We start from the raw sequence: 22,710 nt of genomic DNA, 5'->3' as shown, positions 1-22,710 counted from the left end.
AGGATTTCTCGTAATTGACAAGAAACCCTAGAGAAATGTTGAGATTACTTACCTGATAATCTCCTTTTCCTTAGTGTAGACAGATGGACTCAGAACGAATGGGTATAGTATCCGCGTGCTAGCAGTTGGAGACGGATCTGACGTCAGCACGGGCGTATATATACCCCCACAGGAAGCTTAGCAACTTAGTAATCTTCCTTGCAAAAGCTGTTATGGATGTGTGTACTGACGCTCAGTGAAAAGTGAAACAGGATTCCCCTGACCAATTGATAGTAGCTGGAGACCGCCAGCATTCCCAACCGGAAGGCGTTGACACCTGGTAGAGTGTACGCTCTTATGGAAACAGATGACATGGCTTACCTTGAATCGGTGAAAACCCATGTACATAGGCAGCTGGGCAGGATGCTGAGTCCATCTGTCTACACTAAGGAAAAGGAGATTATCAGGTAAGTAATCTCAACATTTCCTGTCGTGTAGCCAGATGGACTCAGAACGAATGGGATGCACAAAAGCTTTACTCCCAGCCTGGGCGGGAGGCTGCCTGAGGACCATGTAGTACCACCCTCGCAAATGCTGAGTCCTCCCTGGCCTGGACATCCAGACTGTAGAACCTGGAGAAGGTATGGAGGGAGGACCACGTCGCCGCTTTACAGAATTCTGCAGGCGACAGCATCCTGGATTCTGCCCAAGAAGCCGCTTGTGCTCTGGTAGAATGAGCCTTGACTTGTAGAGGCGGAGACTTCCCGGCCTCCACATAAGCTGCTATGATAACTTCTTTAATCCAGCGGGTGGGCCGAGAGGCCGCTTCCCCTTGTTGCTTCCCGCCGTGCAGGACGAACAGATGGTCTGTCTTTTGTACTTCTTGTGTCATTTCCAGATATCTGGGCAGCAGTCTGCCTATGTCGAGATGGCGTAGCAAACGCCCTTCTTCAGATTTCTTCAAACCCGCCGTGGTAGGCAAGGATATAGTTTGGTTAAGGTGAAATTGTGAGACCACTTTAGGTAAAAAGGAGGGAACCGTGCGAAGATGGATTGTCTCTGGAGTGATTCTCAGAAAGGGATCACGGCAGGACAGTGCTTGTAGCTCTGAGACGCGGCGTGCGGAACACACCGCCAATAAGAACACCATCTTCAAGGTTAGAGAACGGAGAGACAGGCCCCGAAGGGGTCTGAAGGTGGATCCCGCAAGGAAATCCAAAACAAGGTTGAGGTTCCACAAAGGCACTGGCCACTTCAGTGGCGGACGAATGTGCTTAACTCCTTTCAGGAAGCAAGACACATCTGGATGGGTGGCAATGGTCTTGCCATCCCTCCTGGGACCATAGCAAGACAGCGCAGCCACCTGAACCCAATGGAGCTGAGGGAGAGACCCTTCTGAAGTCCATCTTGCAGGAAATCCAACACAATAGGGATCGTGGTCGCATGTGGATTGGTGCCATGAGTGTCGCACCATGCCTCAAACACTCTCCAGATCCTTACGTAGGTGAGAGAAGTGGAAAACTTGCGAGCTCGGAGGAGTGTATCTATCACGGGCTCAGAGTAACCTCTTTTCTTCAGTCTAGCCCTCTCAATGGCCAGACCGTAAGAGAGAATTGAGCTGGATCCTCGTGGAGGATGGGACCTTGACGTAGAAGGTCCCGGAGAGGAGGCAGGGGGAAGAGGCTCCCCTGCCAGTAGTCTTCTCATGTCCGCCTACCAGGGTCTTCTTGGCCAGTCTGGTGCCACTAGAAGAACTAGGCCCCGGTGTTTCTGAATCTTGTGGATGATGGTGCCCAGCAGAGGCCACGGAGGAAAGGCGTATAGCAGAGTCCCTGGAGGCCATGGCTGAACCAGGGCATCGATTCCGTGTGAGAATGGGTTGCGCTTGCGGCTGAAGTATCTAGGTACTTGAGCATTGGACTTGTCCGCCATGTCCGGAATCCCCCAGTGATCTACAATCATCTGGAAGGCTGTGGGTGACAGCTGCAACTCTCCCGGATTTAGACTTTCTCTGCTGAGGAAGTCTGCCGTGGTGTTGTCCTTCCCGGCAATGTGGATGGCGGAGATGTCCTGAAGATTCGCCTCTGCCCAAGTCATCAGTGGGGCGATCTCCAGAGATACTTGTCGGCTTCTGGTTCCGCCCAGACGGTTGATATATGCCACCGTGGTGGCGTTGTCGGACATCACTCTGACTGCTCTGTTCTTCAGTCTGCGAGCAAATCGAAGGCATGCCAATCGGACTGCCCGAGCCTCTAGACGGTTGATGTTCCACGCTGACTCTTCTCTGTTCCACCGCCCTTGTGCGGTAAGTCCTTCGCAGTGTGCACCCCAGCCGCTCAGGCTGGCATCTGTGGTGAGCAGAGTCCACGTGGGGGAGGACATCTTCGACCCCCTGCTCATGTGGTTGGACTGCAACCACCACCGTAACTGGGTCCGTACTCTGGCAGGCAGAGGTAGGTGCGTGGAATAGTTCCGTAGACGGGGACTCCAGCGAGAGAGCAGGGAGTGCTGTAGAGGTCTCATATGGGCTCTTGCCCAAGGTACCACTTCCAGGGTGGATGCCATGAGACCGAGAACCTGCAGATAATCCCAAGCTACGGGCCGACTGGTGCCCATCAAGTACTGGATACGCGTCTGAAGTTTTAACCTTCTCTTGGTAGTGAGACTGACTGTCTGCCTGGGTGTCGAAGTGTACTCCCAGGTATTCTAGTGACTGGGAAGGCTGAAGGCAACTCTTGCTGAGGTTGATCACCCAGCCCAAGCTTTCCAGAAGGGCGATCACTCTGTCAGTTGTCTGATGGCTCTCCTCTTGTGACTTCGCCCTGATCAGCCAGTAGTCTAGGTAGGGATGGACCAGAATTCCTTCCCTTCTGAGTGCCGCTGCTACCACTACGACCACCTTGGTGAAGGTCCGCGGTGACGTGGCCAACCCGAAGGGCAGAGCCCGGAATTGGAAGTGGCGTCCTAGAACCTTGAAGCGTAGGTAACGTTGATGATCTGGATGGATCGGGATATGCAGGTAAGCTTCTGACAAGTCTAATGCCGTGAGGAATTCTCCTGGCTGTACTGCGGTCTTGACGGAGCGCAGAGTTTCCATGCGAAACCTCGGGACCGTAAGTATCGATTGACTGACTTGAGGTCCAGTACAGGCCGAAAAGTGCCCCCTTTCTTGGGTACCATGAAATAAATGGAATAGTGTCCAGAATTCACTTCCCAGGCAGGTACTGGGATGATGGCTTTCAAGGACAGGAGCCTCGCCAAGGTAGCTTCCAATGCCGCCTTCTTGTGTATGGGACATGAAGATTCCACAAACTTGTCCGGAGGGAGATGATGAAAGTCCAGATAATACCCCTCTCGGATGATGGCGAGGACCCACTGGTCCGACGTAATCTCAACCCATCTGAGGTAGAAGAGGGTTAACCTGCCCCCTATGGCTCCGTCCCCCAGATGAATCTGCGGATTCTCATTGTGAGGCGCAGCCGGGACCTGAGCCCGGGCCTGCTCCCCTCTTTCACTGCTTGGTCCGAAAGGACTGATTCCTGACCTGAGGACACGGCGCCTGGTAGCGACTCCTGTAAGGAATGAAGTGCTGTGAACTCCTGCCCCTGGAGGGCCTTGGAAAGGCGCGCTGGCTCCTTCTGAACCGATCTTCCGGCAGTCTAGGCACTGGAGAGGCGCTCCATGTACTGGCCAGTTTATCAAGGTCGCTGCCAAATAGGAAAGAGCCCTTAAAGGGCAATCTGGTGAGGCGTGTCTTTGAAGGCGCATCAGCTGACCATTTCCGGATCCAGAGCTGCCTCCTGGCGGCTACGGAGGATGAGATCCCCTTAGCTGTTGTCCGGACTAGATCTGATGCAGCATCCGTGAGGAACGAGAGAGCGGACTCCATGTCAGCTGCTGGAGCGTTGTTCCTGACCTGTGACAAACAGGCATGCGTCACCACCGTGCAGCAGGTTGCGATCCGTAAGAGAGAGCTGCCACCTCAAAGGTCTGTTTCAGAATGGCGTCCAGTCGCCGGTCATGAGGCTCTTTGAGGGCCGTCCCCCCTTCAACTGGAATGGTAGTGCGCTTGACCACAGCGCTAATCAAGGCGTCCACCTGAGGGCACGCCAGCAGGTCCTGGATAGCCGGTGCCAATGGGTACATGCCCGTCATTCTGAGTCCATCTGGCTACACGACAGGAAATTAGAGTTTGAATAGTCAGGGAGGACTGAGCGATTTGCTGGGTTGGGGCCCTGATTAACCAATCGTCCAAGTAGGGGTAGACGTGGACACCTTCCTTCCTGAGAAACGCTGCAACCACCACGAGACATTTGGTGAAAACTCGTGGTGCGGATGCTAGGCCAAAAGGAAGCTCTCTCTATTGATAGTGGTTTTGGCCCACTAGAAACCGGAAGTATTTGCGATGAGCTTGAGCTATCGCAATGTGGGTGTAAGCATCTTTTAGGTCTAGAGAGCAGAGCCAGTCCTTTCTTTGTAGCAGAGGGAGAAGCGAGCCCAGGGTTACCATCTTGAACTTCTCTCTTGAAGGTACTTGTTGAGGGCCTGTAGGTCCAGGATTGGTCGAAGTCCTCCTGACTTTTTTGGGATCAGAAAGTACCTGGAATAGAACCCTAGTCCTTGTTGTAAGAGGAACTGGAGGAGAAGGGAAGCTTCCTGCTCTAGAAGAACAGAGTGGTCGGTAAGTCTCCACGCTTGCAGAGGTGGAGAGTCTGAGGGAAGAGTTAGGAAGTTTAGGTGGTAACTGTGTGCGATTATCGCTAGCACCCACTGATCTGTGGTGATCTGATGCCATTCCTCTGTAAAGTGGCTTAATCGACCTCCTACTGGTATGCTTGGTAGAGGGATTAGGCATCTGCTCTCTAATTGGAAGTCAAAACCCCGATGCAGGACCTGGCTGTGGAGCTGCTGCGGGTTTTTGTTTTCGAGGTTGGAGAGGCTGAGGTTTATGGTAAGGCCTCGCTGACCTAGATTTAGTTGGTGGGGGATAGTACTTCCGTGGACGGAAGAATGACTTTTTAGAGTCCTTCTTAAATGGCTGTTTAGAAGGGAAGTCAGAAGGGATCGATGAGAGCTGCTTAAGGGTCTCATGATGGTCCTTTAATTCAGCAACTATTTGCTGAATTTGCTCACCAAACAAATTATCCTCTAAACAGGGCAGGTCAGAGAGCCTGTCCTGAACTTCCGGGCGGAGGTCAGAAGACTTAAGCCAAGCCCAGCGTCGTGCTGAGATGGCCGCAGCAGATACCCTAGTGGAAGCATTGAAGATAAGATAAGCTGTTCTGATCTCATGCTTCCCAGCTTCAAAGCCCTTAGATACTAAGGCTTGAAGTTGTTGGAATTGCTCTGGTAGGGTATCTGAGAATTCCTGTATCTGCTTGAAAATGACCCTATTGTATTGGGTCACGTACAGCTGATAGGAAGCTATTCTGGAAATAAGCATGGCCCCTTGGTATACTTTCTTACCTATACTATCTAAGAACTTGTTTTCTTTAGTAGGAGGTAGAGGAATATGGCTTCACCCTTTTAGCTTTCTTTTGAGCTGACTCTACCACTACAGAGTGGTGGTCTAGCTGAGGTTTTTGAAAGCCAGGTGCTGACTGTACAAGGTAAGTAGAGTCAGCTTTTTTGTTTACTGGAGCAACAGATCCAGGAGTTTCCCAATTCTTCTTTAGAAGGTCCAGAAAAACCTGATGAATTGGAATGGAAGTGATGACTTTAGGGGCATCCAGAAACTGGAGTAACTCCATCATTTGGTGCCTGTCATCTTCTTAGACTGAAGCTGAAAAGGGACCAATTCAGACATGTCCTTCACAAAATTTATGAAAGAGAGGTCCTCTGGGGGAGAACGCTTTCTACTTTCAGCAGGAGAGGGTGGTGAAGGCAAATCATCGGTGTCTGTGGAGGAATCATCACCCCAGGTGTCATAAGGATCAGGCAACTGACCTGTAGGACCACGAGGGGGTTGGATACCCGAAGGCCCCAGTTGAGGCTCCGAGAAAGTCGAAGGAATCACCGGGGGCATCGAGAATACCCTCGGAGGCATCGGTGCCGGCATCGAAGGCATCGGTGGCGCTGATGTGCGTATCGCCCCCGAAGAATGTAATCGGTGGCGAGGGACGACACGGCATCGATGGCACAACTCCCGAAGGAGGAATTTGATATGGTGTTTCTCCACCCGATAAGGCTGCCATCGGGGAGCGTATCGGTGCCGGTGACCCAGGCATCACCGGAAGGGCAGTCGTGAGCGCCTCCATCCGGGCTAGCAGCGGTGCCAGCGCTGCTGGAATCGGGTCGGTGACCGATTCCACTCTCTGTGCCGGAGTCAGTGCCGATGGAATCTGGAACCGTTGCATCGCCTTGTCGATGGCCTCCTGGACAGCCGGTCCAGTTCTTCCCGGAGACCTGGGGTAACAAGACCCGGCTCTGCGGAAGAGGGAGGCTGAGGCTGAGCCGGAGGGACCACCGTCACCGGTGGAATCGCGGCTCCCAAACCCCGATTGGGTGAGGGTTGCCTCGGTGTCTCAGAGACAGGAGTGGACGGTGCCACTTCTAGTCGAGAATTCTTCGGTGGCGGCTCGGACAGTACCGAGGTCGATGACTTCGATTCCTCAACGGTCCGAGACTTGCGATGTCGATGACGATGCTTCTCCCTCCGATCCCCTCGATCATCAGGGGAGGGGACGGGAGTCGATGGCCGTGGAGACATCGATGGCAGACTGTCACCGGGAGGTTGTCAACGGTGATGCGACTTCGACGGTGCCGGTTCAGAGGACGTCGATGCGATGGACGGCGGAGTGTGAGCATGGAAAAGGAGTTCCATCTTCTCCATTCTGGCTTTGCGACCTTTTGGTGTTATAAGGGCACATTTGGTGCAAGTCAGGACATCATGCTCACTTCCTAAACACATTATTTATTTATTTATTTAACATTTTTCTATACCGAACTTCATGACAAGCTTCATATCAGACCGGTTTACATCAAACTTAGGGATTAACTGAACATTACCATATAACAGGAAGGCCGAAGCGCAATTACAAATAACAGGGAGAATGAACTTGGGGGCCAGAGTAGCCAGGAAATAAAGGACAGAGAAAAAAAAACTGGAGGATGAGAACATATGTCTAGACAGTGGCTGGACCGGGCATTTAGCCTATTGGGCTGGGACTGAACGAGAGTACTGTTGGAATGTTAGGCTTAAGGGAAGGCTTGGAGGAAAAGCCAAGTCTTGAGTTTTTTTTTCGGAAGGTTAGCAGGCAGGGTTCCAGTCTTAGATTAGTCGGCAGGTTGTTCCAGATGATGGGGCCCGCTGTGGAGAATGCCCGTTCTTTCGTGAAAGTTAGACGAGTGGATTTAGTTGGGGGGACTTGAAGGGTTCCTTTGTGTGCCTCTCTGATGGGTCTTGCAGATGTGTATAGTTTGAGTGGGAACTGAAGGTCTAGAGGTAGTTGGTTGTGGATGGATTTGTGGATTATGGTGAGTGCTTTGTGCAAGATTCTGTATTTAATAGGTAGCCAGTGTAGGTTACATTACACAGACTCTATGAGGGTCTGTGATGGACATGGTGCGTGAACAGTCTGGGCACCGACAGAACCCCGACGCCATGGCCATTGACCAAAAATTTAGCAGCGGGACGGTCGACGGCCAGCAGGCCGCATGGGCCAAACTAGACAGTAATCGACTAAAAACGGCAAAAAACTTACCGAAGTACCGCGGACTAAACTTAGAGACAGGGGGGACCCCTGTGGGGCGAACTTAAAGTTAAAGAAGTCCGTGAAGAAATTCCTGTCAGGAATGTGGTAAGAGCTCCTTAACCGCGTGGCAACTGCTTCGCGGGAAAAAGAAGACTGAAGGGGGACCCCTGCTGGCTGCAGGGTTGGTGCCATGCTGGGCATGCCCAGTAGGGGCCAGTCAAAGTTCTGGAAACTTTGACAGAAGTTTTCTGTGATTGGGCTCCATCCTGATGAGGTCACCCATTTGTGAGGACTACCATCCTGCTTGTCCTGTGAGAACACCATTACCTCTTTTGGAGCATCTACAAATTTCCAACATCTTGTGATGAGCGTCCTCCTCAGTTATCAATGTAATTTGGATGGTTTCAGACATCTTCTTGACAAAGCTGGCAAGAGAGAGGTCTTCCGGGGGAGAACGACTCCTTTCTTCCGGGGGTGAAGGCTCTGAGAGCAAATCATCAGAAGCTTGTGAGGTATGGTCCGAGGATGTCTCCTCCCATGGATCATAGGGTGTTTCTTCCTCTCTCTCTGGGATTCCTGAGGTAGGAAGGATGCTAAGAGCCGAGAGGGTGGGAAGGCATCGATGGATGTCGAGGTGGCATCGACGGATGTGGCATTGGCATCGAAGGAGGTGGTGCTGGCACAGAGGCAGATGAGAGCACAGAGGCACCGACAGTCCCGATGGCCCTGGAACAGGTTCCAGCATCTGTGGGTCCCATGCTGGGATCGGGCCGGAAGCCACCTTTTCCTCCTCCGAGGAACCCAGAATGGGAATCAGGATCTGTGGAGGTCTCGATGGTCGATGCGGTGCCAAAGTGTCCGGTGGCATGGGCTGAGTCGGTAGGGCACCGATAAGGGTGCCCAAACGCTCGAGGAGCTGTGCGAACATAGAGGGCAACGCTGCCGGTATGGGGGCCGGCGCCGGTGGCAACTGGAAGCCCCGAAGGGAATTCAGTACTGCCTGTTGGACCAGTATGTCCAATTCCTCCCTGAAAGCTGGAGTGGATAACACTACGCCTGGGGTAGGAGGCAGGCTAGGTGTTACTGAAGCCTCCCACAGGAGTCTGTGGAGGCTCAGTGCCTGGCACAGATGTCTGTGGGGAACGCCTCAGGGTCCCAGGTTCAGAAGAGGATGGGGGCTCCTCTCCCCGGGCCCTCTTCACAGGTGGCTTGATGGAAGTCTATGCTGTTGCGGTATCGGTTCCGGCACCGGGCGGAGATGCACGTCAGTGCCGGTGACTGTTTCCCACGGTGCTCAGTCCTTCTCTGGCACAGAGGATGACAATGCTGATGTCTTCGAAGGGGTTGGTGACGGACGGTAAGCCGCTCCATGGTGTTCCTGGCGGGGCGTCTCCGAAGTAGTTGGACCCTCTCCGGTCGGCGCAACTTGTACTGGTGTCGATGGAACAGAGCATTTTGAAGCAAACAGATGCTCCATCTTCTCCAGTCGAGCGTGCAGGCCTTCGTACGAAGGGCCTAGGCAAAAAACAGACATTGTGCGGGTCCGTTATGGACATAGTCCTTGGACACTCGGGGCATTTCCTAAACCCGATCGCCATGCCGAAAAAAAGTGGTGCACGGTCGGTGACCATTGGGCACCGAGGGGTATGTCGCTGGGAACTGACCGCAAACACGGGGGAAAGCAAAATTGCTTACCTTGTTATAGGTGTTATCCCAGGACAGCAGGACGTAGCCCTCACATATGGGCGACGTCACTGAACGGAGCCCAGGCGGGAAAACTTTGTCAAAGTTTCTAGAAACTTTTGACTGGCCCAGTGAGGCCACTGAGCATGCCCAGCATGCTATGATATTCTCTGCCACAGGTGTCTCTCTTCAGTCTCGTATGTAGCAAAAGCGCTAGCAAAAAAGAATAATAAAGGTAGAAGGCCCAACTCCGCGGGGTGGCGGGTGGGTTCTGTGAGGACTACATCCTGCTGTCCTGGGATAACACCTATTACAAGGTAAGCAATTTTGCTTTATCCCAGGACAAGCAGGATGCTAGTCCTCACATATGGGTGATTAGCAAGCTAGAGGCTGAGTCATTTTGTAGTGGAATGTTGTTGTTGAAATGAGTCAGTCGAGGATCACATAACATTGGATGTAGAAGGAGTTGGGTTTAAGCTGGAAACAAGTTCTTTAAGACAGATTGTCCATAAGCTGAATCTTATCTTCCTTGCTTGTCCAAACAGTAATGAGCTGCAAAAGTGTGAAGTGAACTCCATGTTGCTGCTTTACATATGTCAAGTATTGGCACTGAACGATAGTGTGCAACTGAAGTTGACATTGCTCTTACTGCATGTGCTTTTTCTCGCCCTTGGAGAGGAAGGCCTGCTTGTTCGTAACAAAACTGTACACAATCTGCTAGCCAATTGGATAGAGTATGTTTACCCATTGCCCTGCCCGGTTTGTTTGGGTCATAGGAAACAAAGAGTTGATTGGATTTCCTGTGGATTGCAGTGCGGTTTAAGTAGAAAGACAGAGTACACTTGCAATCTAAGGTGTATAAGGCTCTCTCTCTCTCCTTGGTGAGAGTGAGGCCTTGGAAAGAATGTGGGTAAAACTATAGATTGGTTTAAGTGGAATTCCGTAACTATCTTAGGGAGGAATTTAGGATGAGTACGGAGAACCACTCTGTTATGTAAGAACTTAGTGTAGGGTTCATATGTGACAAGTGCTTGTAACTCACTAACCCTTCTAGCTGATGTAATGGCTATGAGGAAGATAGTTTTCCATGTAAGAAATTTTAGATCACTGGAATCTATGGGTTCAAAAGGAGAACGCATGAGTCTGGTTAGAACCAAATTTAGATCCCATTGTGTGACAGGGTGTCTAATTGGTGGTTTGAGGTGAATTAAACCTCTCATAAACCTGCTGACAAGAGGTTGTGTAGAGATAGGTGCATCTGCTACCTGATTATGGTAAGCTGAAATTGCACTTAAATGTACAGATGAAGTCTGAAGACCAGATTCTGAAAGATGGTACAAGTAGTCTAGTAAAGACTTTGTAGGGCAAGTGAAATGATTGATGTCGTTTTGCTTGCACCACAAAGTGTATCTCTTCCATTTGGAAGCATAGTTCTTCCTTGTGGAAGGTTTACGTGAAGCTATAAGAACTTGGGATATGTTGGATGAAAGATTGAGTGGTTGTAAGATCAAGCTTTCAACATCCAAGCTGTCAGGGATAGGGATTGGAGGTTGGGATGGCGCAACCGACCCTGGTCCTGAGTTATGAGAGTGGGAGCTACTCCCAGTCGAATGGGATCCCTGACTGAGAGGTCTAGAAGTGTGGGAAACCATACTTGTCGAGGCCAATATGGGGCTATGAGTATCATAGTCCTTGTCCTGTTGTAGCTTCACTAGAGTTTTGGTTATGAGCGGTATTGGAGGATATGCGTAGAGTAGGCCTGAGGTCCAAGGGCGAGCAAATGCGTCCTTGGCTGGCCTGTTGTTCAGGTTGTATAGGAAACAGTAGTTGTCCACTTTGTGATTCAGATGTGATGCAAAGAAGTCTACTGTTGGTTGTCCCCAACGTTGAAATATCCTGGTCACTAGTGTGGGATCCAGGGACCATTCGTGTGGTTGGAATTGACGACTGAGTCTGTCCGCCACTACATTGTGAATGCCTGCCAGATAAGTGGCCTTGAGAAACATGGAGTTGTTCAAGGCCTATCCCCATATTTGAGCTGCCTCTTGACAAAGGAGGTACGAGCCTGTCCCTCCTTGTTTGTTGATGTACCACATGGCTACTGTGTTGTCTGTTTGGATCAGCACAGTCTTGTTTGTAAGGCAGTCCTTGAAGGCATGCAGAGCATAATGTATAGCTCGAAGTTCCAGGAAATTGATTTGAAATGTTGCTTCGAGCTTTGTCCATGTTCCTTGTGTTTGGAGATTCCCTATGTGAGCTCCCCAACCCAAGGTCGAGGCATCTGTAGTTATAGTTATCTGTGGGACTGGTTGTTGAAAGGGTAGGCCCTTGCACAAATTGTCCTTGTTCACCCACCATAGTAGAGAAGAACGTAGTTGGTGGGTTACTTGAATTGGAGAATGCAGTGGTTGAATGGCTTGTATCCATTGTGATCTTAAAGTCCATTGGGTTAATCTCAAGGCCAATCATGCCATAGGAGTGACATGAACTGTGGATGCCATGTGGCCTAGTAATGTTAGAAACTGATGAGCTGTTGCTTGTTTCTTGGAGTGACCTCAGAGTCCAATGCATGAGCCTCAGGGCAAGGCGGGCCCATTGGTGTGACATGGACTGAGGATGCCATGTGTCCTAAAAGGGCGAGGAACTAGCGTGCTGTTGCTGTATGCTGAGACTGCAACTGGTGAGCGACAGACACGAGAGTTAGCACTCGTTGTTGAGGTAGAAAGGCTTTTGCCTGCAAGGTGTCCAAGTCTGCCCCAATGAACGACAAGGTTTGAGATGGGACTAAATAGGATTTTTCGTAATTGACGAGAAATCCTAGAGAAATTAGAGTGTGTAGGGTCAAATTGAGGGACAACCGAGCGGCTTGCTGGGTTGGAGCCCTCATTAACCAGTCGTCGAGATAGGGGTAGACGTGAACACCTTCCTTCCTGAGAAAAGCTGCGACAACCACAAGACATTTGGTAAAGACTCGTGGTGCCGATGCTAGGCCAAACGGAAGCACGTTGTATTGATAGTGCTTTGGGCCTACTAAAAACCTAAGGTACTTGAGATGAGCTGGAGTTATCGCAATGTGTGTGTATGCGTCCTGGAGGTCCAGAGAGCAGAGCCAGTCTCCTCTTTGCAGAAGAGGTAGAAGCGAGCCCAAGGTTACCATCTTGAACTTTTCTCGCTGTAAGTACTTGTTGAGAGCACGTAGGTCCAGAATTGGACAAACTCCCCCGGATTATTTTTGGGGATCAAAAAGTATTGGGAATAGAACCCTAGGCCTTGCTGCGAGAGAGGGACGGGTTCTATTGCTCTTAACTGGAGAAGAAGGGAAACCTCCTGCTGCAGAAGGACAGAATGGTCGGATACTCTCCATGCTTGCAGAGGTGGTGAGTCCGATGGAAGAGCAAGAAAGTTTAGGTGGTAACCCTGAGCAATGATTGCTAGCACCCATTGGTCGGTTGTGATTGATTGCCACATGCCGTGAAAGTGGCACAATCGACCTCCCACTGGTATGCCTGGCAGAGGAGTCAGTCAGGCTGCTGCTCTCAAGGGAAAGTCAAAAACCTGAAGCAGGCCCCGGCTGGGGAGCTGCTTGTGGCTTTTACTTTCGGGCCTGGCGAGGCTGAGGTTTTTGAGAAGCCTCGTAGTTCGGGACCTTGCTGGTGGAGGATAGTACTTCCTTGGACGGAAGAATGACTTATTTATAGATTTTCTATACCGGGGTACATAAGTAACATCACCTCGGTTTACATTCAAACAGTAATTCAGCATTGTGCTTTACAATATAACATAGTAACTGAACAAATACAATACAATGTATAACTTTGTATTAATAGAATATAAGCAATATATGAGAGACTGTGGAAATTAGGAAGAGTAGTTGAGGTTCAAATCATTAATAGTAGGCTTTTTTAAACAAAGGACTTCTTAGTGTCCTTCCTAAAGGTCTGTCTTGAGAGGAAGTCGGAAGGTATCGATGAGAGCTGTTTAAGGGTCTCATGATGGTCCTTTAATTCAGCCACTATTTGCTGGATCTGTTCACCGAACAGATTGTCCCCTACACAGGGCAGGTCAGAGAGCCTGTCTTGTACTTCTGGGCGAAAGTCAGAAGATTTGAGCCAGGCCCATCGTCTTGCCGAAATGGCAGCTGCAGACACTCTAGTAGAGGTATCGAAGTTATCGTAAGCTGTTCTTATCTCATGCTTTCCTGCCTCAAACCCCTTGACAAGGATTTGTAGCTGTTGTTGGAATTGGTCAGGCAGGGTTTCAGAGAAGTCCTGTATCTGCTTGAAAATGACCCTATTGTATTGGGTCATATACAGCTGGTAAGCAGCAATTCTCAAGATGAGCATGGCCTCTTGAAACACTCATCGACCAATGTTGTCTAGGAACTTGTATTCCTTAACAGGAGGGGTAGATGAGTGAGGCTGCATCCTTTTTGCTTTCTTTTGAGCCGATTCCACCACCACTGAGTGGTGGTCGAGCTGAGATTTTTGAAAGCAGAGGGCTGATTGTACTAAATAGGTAGTGTCAGCTTTTCTATGGACTGGGGCAACGGATCCAGGGTTTTCCCAGTTATTTTTGAGGAGGTCAAGAAGAACTTGATGAATGGGACTAGAAGTGATCACTTTAGGGGCATCAAGGAATTGGAGGAGCTCCATCATCTGGTGCCTACCATCCTGCTCCATCTGAAGTTGAAAAGGGACCAACTCTGACATTTCCTTCACAAAATTAATGAAAGAAAGGTCCTCTGGAGGAGAACGCTTTCTACTTTCAGTAGGAGAGGGAGGTGAAGGTAAGTCATCGGTGTCTGTGGAAGTATCATCACCCCAGGTGTCATAAGGATCAGCAGACTAACCTGCAGGACGAGAAGGGGGTTGGATACCCAAAGGCCCTGGCTGAGGCTCCAAGAAAATTGAAGGAATCGCCGGGGGCACCGTGGATGGCCTGGAAGGTATCGGTGCCGGTATTGAAGGCATCGATGGCGCCAATGTGCATATCGCCCCCGATTAATCGGCGGCGAGGGCGAATTGGCATCAATGGCTGAGGCAGTACTCCTGAAGGAGGAATGCGGAACGGTGTTTCTCCTCCCGATGAAGCTGTTAACGGGGAGCGCACCGGAGCCATCGGAGACCGGGGAATCACCGGTGGAAGGGCGGTCATGAGCGCCTCCATCCGGGATAGCAGCAGTGCCAGCGCTATCATCGGGTTGGTGACCGGTTCCACTCTCGGTGCCGGTGTCTGTGCCAGAGGAACCTGGAGCCAGAGGAACCTGTGCCAGAGGAACCTGGAGCCGTTGCATCCAGGTCTCCGGGCCTCCTGGACCAGCCGATCCAGTTCTTCCCGGAGACCTGGAGCAAGCAGCCCCGGCTCCGTGACGGAAGAGGGAGGCGGAGGCACAGTCGGAGGGACCACCTTTACAGGCGGAATCGCGACTCCCAAACTCCGATGGGTGAGAGTGGCCTCGATGTCCCGGTCGCAGGAATGGTCGGTGCCATTCCTGGACGGGGCTTCTTCGATGGTGGCTCGGACGGTGGCGAGGTCAATGATTTCGCTACCGACGGTCCGAGACTTACGATGCCGATGTTTCTCCCTACGATCCCCTCGATCTTGAGGGAGAGAAACAGGAGTCTATGGCCGTGAAGACGTCGATGGCGGACAGTCACCGGATGGTGGTCGATGCTGGTACGACTTCTATGGTACCGGTTCCGATGACGTCGATGCGATGGATGGCGTTCGGGTGTGAGCACGGAAGAGGAGTCCCATCTTCTCCATTCTGGCTTTGCGACCTTTTGGTGTCATGAGGGCACATTTGGTGCAAGTCAGGACATCATGCTCACGCCCTAAACACATTACACAGACCCCATGAGGGTCTGTGATAGACATGGTATGAGTACAGTCCGGGCACCAACGAAACCCCAACGCCATGGCCATCGAAAAAATCGAGCCGCGGTACAGTCGATGGCCAGTAGGCCGCAGAGGGCCAAACTCGATGATAATCGACGAAAGACGGTCAAAAAACTTACTGGAGTACCGGTGGGGCAATTTAAGTTTAATTAACTCCGTGAGGAAAATTCCTGTCAGGAATCTCTTCAGAGCTCCTAAACCGCGAGGCTACTGCTGCGTGGAAAAAAGAAGACTGAAGGGGGACCCCTGCTGGCTGCAGGGTTAGTGCCATGCTGGGCATGCCCAGTAGGGGCCAGTCAAAGTTCTGGAAACTCTGACAGAAGTTTTCCGTGATTGGGCTCCATCCTGTGATGTCACCCATATGTGAGGACTACCATCCTGCTTGTCCTGTGAGAAAAATTTCTCCGCTGCCTTCTCTCCCTTTCCTCCCCATGAGCTTTAGAGGCTTACCTCTCTCAGTAGCAGACATGATCCACATATGCTGAACACTACTGAGCTCTTTCCGCACTCCTGACCAATCAGAACCCCCCCAAAAACCAGCTAACCATTCTTTTCACCTTTCTTTTATTTTAAACAGCTTTATCAAACATGAATCATGCACAGCCAGGAGGAAGAAAATAGTGAGGGAAACCTTGCCTAGCCCTATTTTTTTTTAATTTTTTAAGGGAAGGAAAGACCATAGAAGAGGTGAGAAAAAAAATGGGGAGGAAAGGGAAGAAGGTAATTCCTTGACCGTAGGCAGTTAACTAGAAGCCTCCTGGTCCACTGACTGCTCAACCGAGGGATGGTGTATAAGACTTTCACCTCAGGCACTGCCCATCTAAATTTCTATCTTCTTCACCCAGCCAAACCAGACCTCAGCACGGGATGCTTGCCTGCCATCTTCCAGAGACCGAGAATACTTGCAGGCTAAGGTCAGCACAGAAGCTTATATAGGGTGATGTCAGCAAGCCTGTTAGTCTCTGTCTCCATCTACTGATAGGAAGGCATAAACCCATGCATCCTGACTGGATAAAGAGGAAATCCCGTGTGCCAGGTGTTACTTAGTTTCAACTTAGAAACCTATGAAGGTGTTTTGACTTTGTGCTTGTTCTCCCTTTGAATGGCTATTCATGTTTAGAACTAATCTACAGGTAGACTTGTACAAGATATTTTAAAAATAGTTACTGAGAAATGTTGAGAGAAAAACATCTTTGGGCGAATATACATAGGTTCATTTAAAATCGCTCTATTTAACATTCCACTAAAATGCAGTTTTTATTGGTTCATATTATCAATACAAATATACCTTTGTGTCAAGTGCTTTTTTGATGCTAATCCTCCTCTGAATTCTGGCCTCTCCCCTTTCAATTTGAGCCATGATCTTCTCTATGTCTTGCAGCTCATTGCACCTCTCCCAAAACACAGCTGAAGCAAAAAAGTTGATAATTTTTTACTCTATTAAGCCCAAGGTCATCAAAATGCATATATCTGCTTTTACCTTTATTTCTTGGCCTTTATGCCTAACTAAATCTCTACTTATCAATTTTTATACCATGTTCACCTGATAGTGAAGGGAGAAATAAGCTATTTCAGCATAAATGATAATCCCACCAGATAGCTCATTTCAATAGGATGTTTTCTACCAATTAGGATACAGTGACAACTTTGAGTAAGGGTTCCATAACTGGGTGAAAACATGATTGTACTCAAGTGACCACCTTTGTCTTCTGAGCACTCACGGCAGGGCTTCCCAAACGTATCCTGGGGACCCCACAAACCAGTCGGGTAAATTTCAGGATACCCACAACGAATATGCATGAGATAAATGTGCATGCATTGGGAACACAACATATGTACATAAGAACATAAGACTTGCCATACTGGGTCAGACCAAAGGTCCATCAAGCCCAGTATCCTGTTTCCAAAAGTGGCCAAGCCAGGTCATAAGTACCTGGCAGGATTGATCCCAAGGGGTATATAGATTCCAAGCTGCTTATCCCAGGAATAAGCAGTGGATTTCTGTAACTCTACTTCAATAATGGTTAATTAACTTTTTCTCTAGGAACTTGACTAAACCTTTTTTAAACACAGCTACACTAATAGCTTTCACTACATCCTCTGGCAACGAATTCCAGAGCTTAAGTATGATTGGAGTAGAAACATAAATGTTCTCTTATTAGTTTTAAATGTACAACTTAGGTAATTTCATTGTGTCCTCCTGGTCTTTGTACTTTTCAAAACAACAACTGATTAACGTTTATTCATTCCATTCAACTCATTATGTTAGACTTCTATCATATCTTCCCTCAGCCATCTCTTCTCTTTAGCCTTTCCTCATAGGGGAATCGTTCCATCCCCTTTATCATTCTGCTCACCCTTCTCTGTACCTTTTCTAATTCTGCTATATCTTTCTTGAGATGTGGTGACCAGAACTACATTCAGTACTCAAGAGGAGGTTGCACCATGGCACGATACAGAGCTATTATGATCTGTTTTTTTCTCCATTCCTTTCCTAATAATCCCTAGCATTCTATTTGCTTTCTTAACTGCTACTGCACACTGAGCTGAAGATTTTAACATATTATCAACGATGACACCTAGATCCTTTCCCTGAGTGATGACTCCTAATGTGGAACTTTGCATTATGTAGCTATAAATTGGGTTACTCTTCCCCAAATGCACCACTTTGCAGTTGTGCACATTAAATTTCATGTGCCATTTGCATGCCCTGCCTCCCAGTTTTGCAATTACCTACTGCAATTTCTCACAATTCTCTTGTAATTTAACTTTGAATAATTTTGTCTCATCAAATTTGATCACCTCACTTGTATTTCCAGGTCATTTATAAATATATTAAAAAGTAATGGGCCCAGGGTAGATCCCTGGGGCATTCCACTACTCACCTTTTTTCCACTGAGAAATTTACCATTTAGCCCTACTCTCTATTTTCTATCTTTTAACCAGTTGGCAGTCCACAAGAGGACACTGCCACCTATCCCGTGACTTTTCCTAAGAAGTCTCTTGAGAGGGACTGTCAAATGCTTTCTGGAAATCCAGATTTACTATATCAAATGGCTCATCTTTATCCACATTTATGCCCTCCAAAAAATGCAGGAAGTTTCTGAGGCAAGCCTTCCATTGGCTAAAACCATGTTGGCTTTCTCTCATTAAACTATGCCTATCTATATGTTAAGCATGTTTGTTCTTTATGATAGTTTCTACCATTTTTCCTGGCACAGACATCAGACTCACTGGTCTGTAGTTTCCTGCATCATCCCTTTTTAAAAATTGGAGTTACACTGGCAACCCTCCAGTCTTCAAGTGCCATAGATGTTACTGATAGTTTACAAATTTCCCAACAGCAGGTTTGCACTCATTTTTCAATTCTTTCAGCACACTGGGACATATACTATCTAGTCCAAGAGATCTGCTACTCTGTTTTGTCAATTTGCTCTAGTAATCTTCCAGGTTGACTGGGATTTGTTTCAGTTCTTCAGAATCATCACCTTTGAATATCATTTCTGACGTGTATATCTCTTCCATCTTCCTCAGTGAATACCGAAGCAAAGAATTCATTTAGTCTCTCTGCTATGGCTTTGTCATCCCTAAGTGCCCCTTTTACCCCTTGATCATCTAATAGTCGAACTGAATCCCTCGCAGGCTTTTTACCTCAAATAAACCTGAAAAATATTTTATTATGAGATTTTGCTTCCACTGCAAGCTTCTTTTCAAATTCTCTTTACCTTATCAATGTTTTACATCTGACTTGCCAATGCTTATGCTGTTTCCTGATTTTTTCATTCGGATCCCTTTTCCATTTCTTGAAAGATGCTCTTTTAGCTATTATAGCCTCTTACCTACCTTTTAACCATTCCGGTAATCATTTAGCCTTCCTTACACCTTTTCTAATGTTTCTAATGTGAGGAATACATCTGTTCTGGGCTCCCAAGATGGTATTTTTAAACAATGTCCATACCTGATCTAAACACTTAACCTTTGCAGTTGCTCCTTTCAGTTTTTTCCTATTTTCCTTATTTTATCATAACCACCTTTTAGAAAGTTAAATGCTGTCGCAGCAGTTATTTTTTTTTTGCGCTCACTCCAGACATTAAGCTGAGTGACTGTCAGCTTTTTCCCATAGTTTAAAAGCTGTGCTATCTCCTTTTTAAAGATTAGTGCCAGCAGCCTGGTTCCCCTCTGGTTAAGGTGGAGCCTATCCTTTTGGAAAAGGCCCCCTCGTTTTCCTCAAAATGAAGCCCAGTTCTTAAACCTAAAACCCTCTTCCCTGCACCATAGTCTCATCCATGCATTGAGATGCTGGATCTCTGCCTGCCTCTGGGGTCCTCTCATGTGGAATGGGAAGCATTTCTAAGAATGCTACCCTGGAAGTTCTGGATTTCAGTTTTCTACCGAAAACCCTAAGTTTGGCATCCAGAACATCCCCTCCTGTACTTTCCCATGTTATCGAGTGCTGGCTCCTCTTCAGCACTATCTAAAGTCCTATTTATGTGATGCGTGAGGTCCGCCACCTTCACACTAGGCAGGCAAGTTACCAAGAGATCCTCACATCCGCCAACCACCCAGCTATCAACTCTCCTAATTGAATCACCAACTATAACAGCTATCCTAACCCTTCCTACAGACCTATCCTCTATCTTCTGATCTCATGCACGTTCATAGTGGATATCCTGAAAACCCTACTGGCTATGGGGTCCTCCAGACAGGTTTGGGAAGCCCTCTTAGATGTTCAGACACATACTTAATGAAAGCACAACCCAATTGCAAATGACTTCTGCTTAATGCAATTTTTAACATGAAAAGACAAAAAAGGCTTTATAATTACCTGAATACTCTATGACTTCCTCTGGCGTTTTGCCTTCTACTTCCCGGGCTATGTTTTCAATGTCATCACGACCCCACTTCTCGTTGGCTTTAATGAACTGGTTAAAGTCTCTTTTATTCCAGTTTGTAAATCCCTAAAACCAAAATTCAAAACAACTGCATATGAATGCATAGCATTTACTGAACAGAAAAAGCATGTATAAGAGTACAACATTTTTTGATCCTTCATATTCACTACTTTACCATTTAAAATTCACCTTATCACCAAAATGCTCAAGATGGGGCTCAACATACATTATGATAAAAAAAAAAACCAAATTTAACAAAATCAGAATAAATAAAAGTTAAAATGAAAAATAGTTACAGGACAAATAAGAACAGGATAAACAAATGGAGAAATTACTTACCTGATAATTTTGTTTTCCTTAGTGTAGACAGATGGACTCAGAACCAATGGGTATAGTGTACTCATGCTAGCAGTTGGAGACGGATCAGATTTCAATCGGACGTCAGCCCCTAGTACATATACCCCTGCAGGAAGTGCAGAACCTCAGTATTCTTCCTTGCAAAGCATTGAGGATATGTGTGTGACTGACCGATTGGTTAATATGATTAACTTGTATAGCTTCGTAACTATATAAACGGTATAACTTGATTAACTGGAATAATTTGAACTGGTCGATTGAGTATAGCTGGAGACCGCCAGGGAGCTCAACCGGAAAGCGTCGACACCCAGCCGGGTGGAGACTTAGGTAAACGAAAGGAGGCTTACCCTTGAATCATCTGCAATACCATGCGTGACGGCAGCCAAGGGCGGGCTGCTGAGTCCATCTGTCTACACTAAGGAAAACGAAATTATCAGGTAAGTAATTTCTCCATTTCCTAGCGTGTAGCAGATGGACTCAGAACCAATGGGATGTATAAAAGCTACTTCCGAACCGGGTGGGAGGCTGCCTGTGACCCACTTAGTATTGCCCTTGCGAATGCAGTGTCCTCCCGAGCCTGAACATCCAGACGGTAGAATCTGGAGAAGGTATGGATGGAGGACCATGTCGCCGCCCTGCAGATCTCGGCAGGCGACATCATTCTTGTTTCTGCCCAGGACGCTGCCTGGGCTCTGGCTGAATGGGCCTTGACCTGTAGAGGTGGAGGTTTCCCTGCTTCTACGTAGGCCGCCTTGATAACTTCCTTGATCCAGCGGGCTATGGTTGCCCGCGAGGCTGCTTCCCCTAGTCTTTTCCCGCTGTGAAGGACAAAAAGTGGTCCGTCTTCCGTACGGGTTCTGACATTTCCAGGTATCTGGAGAGGATTCTGCCAACGTTGAGGTGACGCAGGTTACGGATTTCTTCCGAATTCTCCAGGGCTCCCGCCGAGGGGAGCGAGATGGTCTGGTTCAGATGGAAGTGGGAGACCACTTTGGGAAGGAATGACGGTACCGTGCGCAGCTGGATGGATCCTGGGGTGAACCTAAGGAAGGGCTCACGGCAAGACAGTGCTTGTAGTTCAGAGATGCGTCGCGCTGAGCAAACTGCCAGGAGGAAGACAATCTTCAGGGTCAGCTGACGGAGTGATAGGCCTCGAAGAGGTCTGAAGGTAGATCTAGATAGGAAGTTCAGGACGAGGATGAGGTTCCACAGAGGTACTGGCCACTTCAGCGGTGGGCAAATGTGTTTGACTCCTCTCAGGAAATGTGACACATCTGGGTGAGAGGCTAGGCTATCACTGTCGTCCCTGGTGCCGAAGCATGCCAGTGCTGCCACCTGTACCTTGATGGAATTGAGGGACAGTCCTTTCTGAAGTCCGCTCTGTAGGAACTCCAGCATCACGGGAACTTTAAGTGAGCGTGTCTTGATGTCGTGGTCTTCGCACCAGGCCTCAAATATTCTCCAGATCCTTATGTATGTTAGCGATGTGGAGAACTTGTGTGCTCGGAGGAGGGTGTCTATTACCGCCCCCGAGTATCCGCTCTTCTTCAGGCGAGCCCTCTCAATGGCCAGACTGTAAGAGAGAATTGAGTCGGGTCTTCGTGGACGATCGGACCTTGTTGTAGCAGGTCTCAGAGGGGGCAGGGGTAGAGGGTTCCCTGCCAGCAGTCTTCTCATGTCTGCGTACCACGGTCTTCTTGGCCAATCCGGGGCCACCAGAAGAATTAGTCCCTTGTGTAGCTGTATCTTGTGAATCATTGCGCCTAAAAGGGGCCACGACGGGAAGGCGTATAGTAGGGTGCCCTGTGGCCAGGTTTGCACCAGGGTATCAATCCCTTGGGATTGTAGATCCCGCTTGCAGCTGAAGTATCTGGGTACTTGGGCGTTGGTTCTGTTCGCCAGGAGGTCCATTTCCGGTGTTCCCCACTGGTTTACTATCATCCGGAAGGCTGCAGGAGATAGCTTCCATTCTCCTGGGTCTAGACTTTCTCTGCTGAGGAAGTCCGCTGTGATGTTGTCCTTCCCGGCGATGTGGGCGGCGGAGATCTCCTGTAGATTTGCTTCCGCCCATGCCATCAGTGGGTTTATCTCCAGTGACACCTGTTGGCTTCTGGTTCCCCCTTGCCTGTTGATGTAGGCAACCGTTGTGGCGTTGTCGGACATCACTCTAACCGCTTTGCCTCGGAGTCTTTGAGCGAACTGCAGGC

At 48.7% G+C, this 22,710-nt stretch overlaps 1 protein-coding gene across 3 annotated transcripts in view; it reads right to left on the bottom strand.

Annotated features, from left to right (window-relative positions):
• The window catches only part of SMARCA5 (SWI/SNF related, matrix associated, actin dependent regulator of chromatin, subfamily a, member 5), a 453,245-nt gene that overhangs the window by 72,901 nt on the left and 357,634 nt on the right, over positions 1–22,710 (bottom strand). For all 3 annotated transcript variants that reach the window (XM_029599292.1, XM_029599470.1, XM_029599377.1), the window contains exons 20-21: positions 20,080–20,212; positions 16,543–16,661 (exon numbers count right to left, since the gene is read on the bottom strand). In XM_029599292.1, the coding sequence (XP_029455152.1) occupies positions 16,543–16,661; positions 20,080–20,212 (252 nt within the window). The remainder of the gene's footprint in view (positions 1–16,542; positions 16,662–20,079; positions 20,213–22,710) is intronic.

This window comes from Rhinatrema bivittatum, chromosome 1, assembly GCF_901001135.1.
Source record: "Rhinatrema bivittatum chromosome 1, aRhiBiv1.1, whole genome shotgun sequence".
In the NCBI taxonomy this organism is placed as follows: domain Eukaryota; kingdom Metazoa; phylum Chordata; class Amphibia; order Gymnophiona; family Rhinatrematidae; genus Rhinatrema; species Rhinatrema bivittatum.
The sequence above is the reverse complement of the archived record's forward strand: the minus strand, read 5'-3'. Positions and strand labels throughout refer to the sequence as shown.